The 9302-nt window shown below is 36.5% G+C and overlaps 1 protein-coding gene across 2 annotated transcripts in view; it reads right to left on the reverse strand.

The window, feature by feature from the left end:
- LOC149409635 (uncharacterized) overlaps positions 1–8358 on the reverse strand; it is a 78267-nt gene extending 69909 nt beyond the window's left edge. For both annotated transcript variants that reach the window (XM_089649489.1, XM_089649488.1), the window contains exon 1: positions 6040–8358. In XM_089649489.1, coding sequence (XP_089505615.1) covers positions 6040–8092 — 2053 coding nt within the window. In that variant the 5' untranslated portion in view covers positions 8093–8358. The remainder of the gene's footprint in view (positions 1–6039) is intronic.
- Positions 8359–9302: the final 944 nt, after the last annotated feature.

Genomic DNA, 9302 nt, shown 5'->3' on the forward strand with positions numbered 1-9302 from the left:
AAAGTGGGAAGACCCAGACTGAGGTGGGAAGATGAGGTAAGAGGGGATGCAGCACAGCTTCTCCAGGTGACAAACTGGAAGTCAACCGCTGAGGACAGGAGGAGTTGGAGGCGACTGTTGCAGGAGGCCAAAGCTCGATATGGGCTGTAGCGCCATCGAAGAATGTACTACGGAATTGTAAATATTGAAAAGTCCTACAATTTTTTTTGCGATGGTATATGTCTATTTCCTAAAGCTGGGTCCAGACATGTTCTTTTGTCCGTACCGTACCTCCGTTTCGTATCAGCGTCGCGATCAAGAACGATAGTTTGGACGCCCGTTCGGTACGGTACGGTGGTACGGCGTCTCGATACGGATAGAGGTACGCTCCGATCCATCGCGAGTCGGTTTTTCGACCCGTTCAAAGGCGATACGGTACGGGTCTGCGCCAGTCTGGACGTGTTCGCGGCGTCTTACATCTTTCTCTGTTTTTGAACAATTCTAACTCCCACCAACGTCACCTTTTTTGTTTTTTTTTAGTTATGTTATTGTGAATAACAATGAAGGACGCGCAAGCAATCGTCAAATTCTCAAACACTTCCGCAGTCGACGACATGGTGGGAGGAAATGAACACGCGATGATCGCAGCGACGTTACGGAGATACGGGCTCTTGATCGCGACGCGGATACGAAACGGAGGTACGGTACGGACAAAAAGCTCGGTCCAGACATGTTCTTTTGTCCGTACCGTACCTCCGTTTCGTACCAGCGTCGCGATCAAGAACGCTAGTTTGGACGCCCGTTCGGTACGGTACGGTGGTACGGCATCTCGATACGGATAGAGGTACGCTCCGATCCATCGCGAGTCGGTTTTTCGGCCCGTTCAAAGGCGATACGGTACGGGTCTGCGCCAGTCTGGACGTGTTCGCGGCGTCTTACATCTTTCTCTGTTTTTGAACAATTCTAACTCCCACCAACGTCGCCTTTTTTGTTTTTTTTTCGTTATATTATTGTGAATAACAATGAAGGACGCGCAAGCAATCGTCAAATTCTCAAACACTTCCGCAGTCGACGACATGGTGGGAGGAAATGGACACGCGATGATCGCAGCGACGTTACGGAGATACGGGCTCTTGATCGCGACGCGGATACGAAACGGAGGTACGGTACGGACAAAAGATGATGCGTCCAGAGTTTTTGGATCGCGACGCTGGTACGAAACGGAGGTACAGTACGGACAAAAGAACATGTCTGGACCCAGCTCAAGGATAACCCCCAGTAACGTCGGGTACACGTCATCTAGTGAACTCGTATGAGAAACAACTTTAAAACATACAAGTGTGTGGCTAAGATTATCTGTAACAGTTTCCCGTGATTTAATTTTCTTTTAAACTATCTAATAAAATTTTGTGAAATACCGCAAAAATAATAAAACATTACTATAAAATGGTCCGTTTTTAGACTCCGTTTGACAAGGTATTTTTATGCCTATTACCTACATTCGTGATGATATAAGGCACACAAAGAATATACACATTTTTGACTTGTGTATTCCTATATAGCCATCAAATCCCACGATGGAAGCGTGATGGATAAGATTTAGAAAGAGACACTTGGGCGGTTTGAACACAGATGATGAACCGAGAAAGGATTATCAGGGGAATATAATACGACACGCAAGTGGACACAAGAAGTTGAGGATATTATATTATATCAACTTTACAATATGCCATCATTATTTGGGGATACGCATATAAAACTAACCTACTTCCAATAGAAGTCGTGCAGAGAATAATTATTAATAACATATTAAAAAAACCTTCAGACTACCCAACAGACCGCTTATTCGAAGAATTTCAAGTACCTCCTATTAAAAATTCTGATTGAGATCTGTACATTAAAAATTAATTAATTCAAATCATAAAAGAAAAAGAAAAAGAAAAGTATCAATTTCTAACTGAAAACCGCACTCGACTAATACATTTTTCCATGTCCAAAATTAAACACTTCCTTTGCACAAAATTGCTATACATACCAAGGAAGAACCTTTTTCAATCAACTCCCCGAGGAAATCAGAATCATAAACGACAAAAGCCAAGCTTTGAGCATTTTGAAAAAATATTTTAACTTCTTCTAACACAGCAAACTTATTTTGTGGCACCATTTTAATTGAAATTAATAAAATACGTAGTTTTTATCACTTTTATTGTTTATAAATACCAACATGTTTCATGAGCAACGCTCACTTCTTCAGGGTTTTAATAATACTAATTATTAAAACCCTGATTTAATAATTAGTATTATTAAAACCCTGATTTAATAATTAGTATTATTAAAACCCTGAAGAAGTGAGCGTTGCTCATGAAACATGTTGGTATTTATAAACAATAAAAGTGGTAAAAACTAAGTATTTTATTAATTTCAAATATTTTAAAGATAAATTATCAAAAATTATAAAAAAAATATCTCAGGGGACAATAGAATACTTGAATTGGATTTTGCCAAGACTCGGTATTATAGAAGAGTGTGTCTGAAAGTGCATGAAGCAAGGAGTGTGTGCGAAAACAGAGTTGTGTGATGTTGCATCTTCTTTGCCTGTCCCAATAACAAGACAAGACTCCAATAACGGGGGTTTGCTCGACGGTCATATATTAATTAATTCCGAGGGATTCGTTCCGATAATATACATACATTTTTAGACCGATACCTACGGATGTAAGTTATTTATATTTAAGATTAAAAAAAACAGTAACTTACCATTCAAATATTTTATGTAAAGAGGTTTGAACTTTTTTTTCAAAATTTCGTTGTAGAATATTGCAATTCTATTTATAACTAGCTGTACCCTACCACGCGTTGCTATGGCTCAGTCTGACTGTACAAATAGAGAAAAAAATAGCGCGTTTTACTTTTATCTCCACAGATGGCTCTGTTTAAAAAAAAAACACATTTTTACCTGACACAGGTGACATCTATATAATATAGGTATATATAAACATACCCGTATTCGAGTGCAACGTTGTGTCAAAATTTCAAAGCAATCCATGAAGAACTTTTGGAGATTTAAAATTTTTAACAAACGAATATTTATATTTTTATTTATATAGATATATATTTATAGTTGACTATCAACGTAGGTATAAAGATACAAGTATAAAGTGTAAGAAAGTATAAAAATACAAAAGGTACGAGAAAAAAATGTTAAAATTACGTATTAATGAAATATAATAAATTATTCTCCGTTGATGCCAATCTGTACAAACCCAAAAATAACCGATATTATCAAATTACAGGTGACTTAAGTAGCGTAACTATCTGTTTTGTTGTCAGAATAACCACTTTTTTATGGTTCAAGAAATGACAAAAAGAAAAACTATATTTAATTGCAAGAAAATCAATAATCCAATATAAATGTAACACTATCAAATAGTAAAAGAGGCAGTTAAAATACCTGGATCAAAATGTATAGATATGGATAAATTTTATTTATATATGGACTGATAGATTTTAAGTGGATGAATGTTGAATATAATACTGCATTAATCACTCGATATAAAAATATTGAACAGGACAGGTGTTCAAAATAACTGTAATATATACCAGCTATATTGAGAATGCGTAGTCAATGTTTTTGTTTATTTCAAATCAGATAAAAATGCGTAGTCAATATTTTTGTTTATTTCAAATCAGATAAAAATGCGTAGTCAATGTTTTTGTTTATTTAAAATCAGATAAAAATGCGTAGTCAATGTTTTTGTTTATTTCAAATTAGATAAAAATGCGTAGTCAATGTTTTTGTTTATTTAAAATCAGATAAAAATGCGTAGTCAATGTTTTTGTTTATTTCAAATTAGATAAAAATGCGTAGTCAATGTTTTTGTTTATTTAAAATCAGATAAAAATGCGTAGTCAATGTTTTTGTTTATTTCAAATTAGATAAAAATGCGTAGTCAATGTTTTTGTTTATTTCAAATCAGACAAAAATGCGTAGTCAATGTTTTTGTTTATTTCAAATCAGATAAAAATGCGTAGTCAATGTTTTTGTTTATTTAAAATCAGATAAAAATGCGTAGTCAATGTTTTTTGTTTATTTCAAATTAGATAAAAATGCGTAGTCAATGTTTTTGTTTATTTCAAATCAGATAAAAATGCGTAGTCAATGTTTTTGTTTATTTCAAATCAGATAAAAATGCGTAGTCAATGTTTTTGTTTATTTCAAATCAGATAAAAATAACACAGTTACAAGACTGTTCTTTTGTTCACAGAATATGAATTGATTTAAACAATACAATTTCCTTGTTCATGTGAGTGAGAAATATTCAATATTGTAACTAATGTGTGTGTTATAACACCAAATTATAAAAATAATCTTTTCAAATTCAGATGAGTGACCCACTTAAAATATTCTAGCCGACGTGTACCCGGAATTGCTCGACTTTTTCTAAATGATGGTGAAAACCCTATCGAAATCCGCTGCGTAGTTTAGAAGAACTAAGCGCACAAATAGACAGACTCGAATAGCGACATGTATTTAGATATTTAGAGATTAGATGATAAAGAATTCACAAGAAGATTATTTTCGTTCCACATTTGAAATAATGTGTACTATTTTTTGACTCCCATAAAAACAAAATTTCTCAGTTTTAAACTTGGTAAGTCAAGTTAAGCTCTGATTTTTCACAGGCAAAAAATAGTATATAAATTACTTTTACTGTCCGACTGTAAAATGTATTTTGCCTCATCTTTTTACACAGTAAAACAGATATTTCAAAGCTACATAGCTCATGATAGAAATGACGATGTAGACTGCAAATGGTTCCGATGACCTTACAAATTTCAGACATGTACAAAATTTTGTGCAAATTTCATGAAATGTAAAAAAATATACTGCCGTGGTGAGACCACAATTCAGAATCGAAACCTTGCTTTAAATGATTTAACTATGTTTAGTGACCAGATCAGAATAGGTAGTATATTCCATTTTCCTCTTTCTCTTCCCAATTCTATCAGCCTCACAACATACCCAAAATTGGGGAGGCCATAACCCAACTAGTTCCAGGCAGTTGGGACTATAACTAACTAACTAACCATCATGCCGTTTCCCCGCAGGGGTAGGCAGAGAGGACGGACCGCCAAACAACTCGGTCTTGGCACACACTCCTTGCCTCATTCACATTCATACATCGTCTCATACATACTCTTCTATTGTTCTGACTCTTGACATGGCCCGACTCGAGTATCTGATTCACTTGGTCGTGCCATGTCTTCCTCGGGCGTCCCCGACTTCTGCTACCATTCACATTTGCATCGTATATTCTCCTTACACTCCTTTCTTCGCTCATTCGCTGTACATGCCCAAACCATCTAAGCGTCCCTTTCTTGATCTTACTCGTTACGCTTACATCAGCCTTGCACTCTTTGCGGATCTCCACATTCCTCACACGATCATACATGGTTTTACCACACATACGCCTCAGGGATCTCATTTCAACAGCACTCAATCTACTTTCATCCTTTCTTTGCCAGTTCCATGCCTCACTTCCATACATCAGGGTAGGTACCAGCACTCCATTTTGGACTGCTAACTTCGCTTCTTTGGACAATTTTTTGTTAGCGCCAACTGCGTTCAGTCCTCCATTAATGGAGTTTGGAGTTATAGGCCTTTACATATAGCTTTTTCATTCGTACTCACATATTTTTGAATGACTATCCTTTTCATAATCGATGCTACATTTTTGTTTGATTAGTATGAATATTATATTGTGTTTTATATTTTTATAATGTCATTAAATATATATGTAGTTTTATAAAAAGAAAGATTAACATTCCCAGGTTACAAATAATCTTACAAAATTTGAATTCATCCTTCTACCATCATTATATTGGGAAAATGCTGCTTGAGCAATGATGGAGGACTTAGCCAGTAGAGGAATGAACCCAACGATCCAGACCATTCAACAAATTAACCGATCATAATAATATCTGAAAGCTTCTATCAGATCCTCCTAGATAGAGTATAAAAAATATAATAGTAAAATATTTAAAAAGGGTTTGCTTTACCTTTGAGTATGACAGAATGTCTGGGACTAACAGGCGGTAATCCAGTCAATGCCAGGTCCGGTTTAGGAGACATAACTGTCTCCTTATTGTGTTTCTTTACGCTGTCAGCCCAGTCTTGGATCCAACTCTTGTCTCCTTGACACCGATTCAAGCTGATATGCGACAGCTTCCCCACAAGGATCTGTTCTGGCGTTTTCATCGAGATTCCTTCATCCATTTGCGGAGTGTTTGTAAGAATCGTATTCGAGATTATTGAGCACCCGATAGAACTCTTCGGAACGAAGCTTTCATTGGATACCGCTTGTAGAACAAGATTATCTCTCGGCATGTGATGGATATATTCTGTAGCGTCAATCTGCGATTTGGTTAAACTGTTTTTGCGGTACAACTTTTCGCGGTTATCATATGGTTTTGTTGATTTTTGATTTGAGCTCAGTATGCCTGAAGCGGTTACCGAAGTGAAGCTACCAACGTCTTGAGAATCTTGGGTTTTAGGGACTTTTTGAAAGGTCTTTTCACTGATGTTCTTGACTCTAGATTTAATCTTGTCTAAGTAGCTTTTAGCCGTTTTAGGTGGTTTTACTATCTGGGGAGGTTCATTGTGAGATTCAGTTGGGGATTCGTAACAACAAGAGATTTCTAATACGTTTTTATCCGTTGATACTTTCCGAATAGGATCGGGTATATTCTTGGCTAGAAGTAATTCTTCTCGTATGCCGCTAGCAAATCTTGGCTCCTTTGTAATAACATAATCTCGTTTAGATTCTAATATTTGCCTTTGTGTTTCCGTTGGTTTGTTTAACATTCCCAAAGCTTCCATTATTGGTTGTTTAAACTCATCAGTTCCGAACATCTCATCGATATTCATCAACGCTTTTTGTTCTTCGGTGTAATGGTCCGCTTCAATTGTGTACGTTCCGGCTTCGCTTACAGTTGAAGACGGCGAAATGTTACCGTCGTTTTCACGGTTGAGCATTTGAACAGTTTTTGTAGCAATGTTTCTAGTAACGCTCGGCGACCGAGTGATTTGTTCCAGACTAACTGTGCCTAAACTAGTTTTATTTGAGCTTCGCGGCGCAGGGCTACAACTTCTAAAATGTCCTGAAGAATTCCTTCGTAAAGAATTGCGTAGAGGAGTTCCTGGGGTTAGAGCAACCGTGTCTGGAGTCAATAAGTCCAATTCTGGACTTGATGTATCCGCCAACATCGGAGCGTCGTTAGGACTCTGTTCGATGATGTACGGACTTCTTAACGCATAGTTCGAAGGAACATTTCCATAGATAGGATTATTCATCATTTCAGAGTTTGTACGATTGAGCGCGGTTGTGTAAGGATGTTTAATTGGTAAATTCAAGCCTTGTCTAGATGGCAGTATATCACTTCTAGACATTATTCCGTCAACCATTGGACTTTTAGATTTTCTATTTAGAGAGCTATTTAAAGAATCCGGGGACCTTTCAAAAGGATTCCGTTTTTCGGCTGTTGGAGAATTATTGGATGAGCTGTAATGTTCCAATTTCAAATGTTTGTTCCGGAAGGAATCTCGCTCCTGTCCACTGGGAGAGAAATTATTATTACAATTTGTGTAATTTTGTTTGTTTTCATTGGCAATTTGTCTGTTTTTTGTAGCTCCGATAGTGGTGTCTTCCTGATCTGATGAGAAGTAACCTTCAGAGTGATATCCGTGAGCTTTTCTTGGTAGTTTAGCGCTCATTGGAGGTCTCTGCTGCGGAGGGTTACCAGGCGAAGGCCTCGTCCAACTAGCTGACATTGATTGCACTCTCTGATGCCTTGCCTGAGATCTTTTCATGAAATTCTCATATTTGGACTTATCAACTGACTTGCCATCGTTGAAATCAATCGAAAAAGCTAAGGGTTGAGGTTTAGGAGACTCTGAGGGGACATTCACAACGCCCTCGTCTGTCTTATCCGCCTTTATTTCCTCTATCGTATTTTTCTTCTGTTCTTCGACGACATTGAGCTTCTCGTGGTCTACCGAAGGCTGACGGGGCCTCGGAGGATCCACATCGTCCCTAAAACACCGCACATTCATGGTTCAGCCAGACATTTGACACAACCCACAACACTATTATGGTGACATCATTTCCACATATTATTATTCATCGGAATGTCCACGTCCATTATTGCATTAATACGATATTCACAGAAACCATAAAGCATCAAGGGCGAATTAAACAAAACTGTGATAATTGAGACAGCGAGAGAAAAACAAGAGTATGTAGGATCGCGAGAGAAAAGGCCGAGTTCACGAGACTTTGTTTCGGGACCATATTCGGGTGCCAATGACAGTTTTCAAGTTTTCACTTTCGACATTGACAGGATGCAAAACATGGCGGCCATAAACAACACTAAATTAAATTTAAAAAATAACTGCAACACCATACCTACCCAGGTTTTTAACTAGAAGTTAAAAAGTAATTACATGTAAATAAGTTTAAAAATTACGCTATATACCTACAATTTGTTTTTAATTTGATTAGTAAGATGTATTGGGTAAGGCACACTGTAGGAATAATTTTAAGAACCACTAATACTATATTACCTTTTTTTTAAAGTTTGTAATACGAGTAGTTAAACGCACTTGAAGTGAAATGACCCTAAACTGCGCTATATAAATGCCATGTTATTATTAATATTTGTATTTTTAGTGATACCTCAGAAATTAGTGTCCTTTTTTTTCCCATACTATAAAAATGAATTAAAGGAATAGTTTTTTTGTTGTTTTTATTTTTCAAAAATTAATCAAAGTTTTGGTTCTTTGTTGTGTCATTTTACGAATATTTTTTTAAAATGAGCACTTGTATCAACATTTTGGAGTTCTAGTAGTCAAAATAAATATCAACTTTATGTTTGAAGTCCGAGAGTAGGTGATTTTTACTTTTGGGGTATCGCCGTGTTCCATCCCAACCATGACTCCAATTTTACGTTGACAGTTTTCTTATAGAGAAAATTATGAAACTCAGTATTTTAATTTAGTTTCTGTGAATATAATCACTATTTTACGTGAGTGTTTTTTTTTTCAGAATATCTTTTTTGATTGAAGCTTCATTACGTTGGCCAACTTGGAACAATTACTCCAAAACCATAAACAATAATTATTTGAACAAGAGGACAGGGAGAATAGGACTAGTCCTGTTTATTGGGTTTATTTATGGTCCGGCGTGAAGTCCGCCGTAGAGGTGGGTCCTGTGAGAACTTTTCGTTACTGGGTACAATGAGTACAGGTACAAATAAATACCTGA

This window comes from Hesperophylax consimilis, chromosome 30 (genome assembly GCF_061612785.1).
Source record: "Hesperophylax consimilis isolate HC1 chromosome 30, BYU_Hcon_1.0, whole genome shotgun sequence".
Taxonomy (NCBI): Eukaryota; Metazoa; Arthropoda; class Insecta; order Trichoptera; family Limnephilidae; genus Hesperophylax; species Hesperophylax consimilis.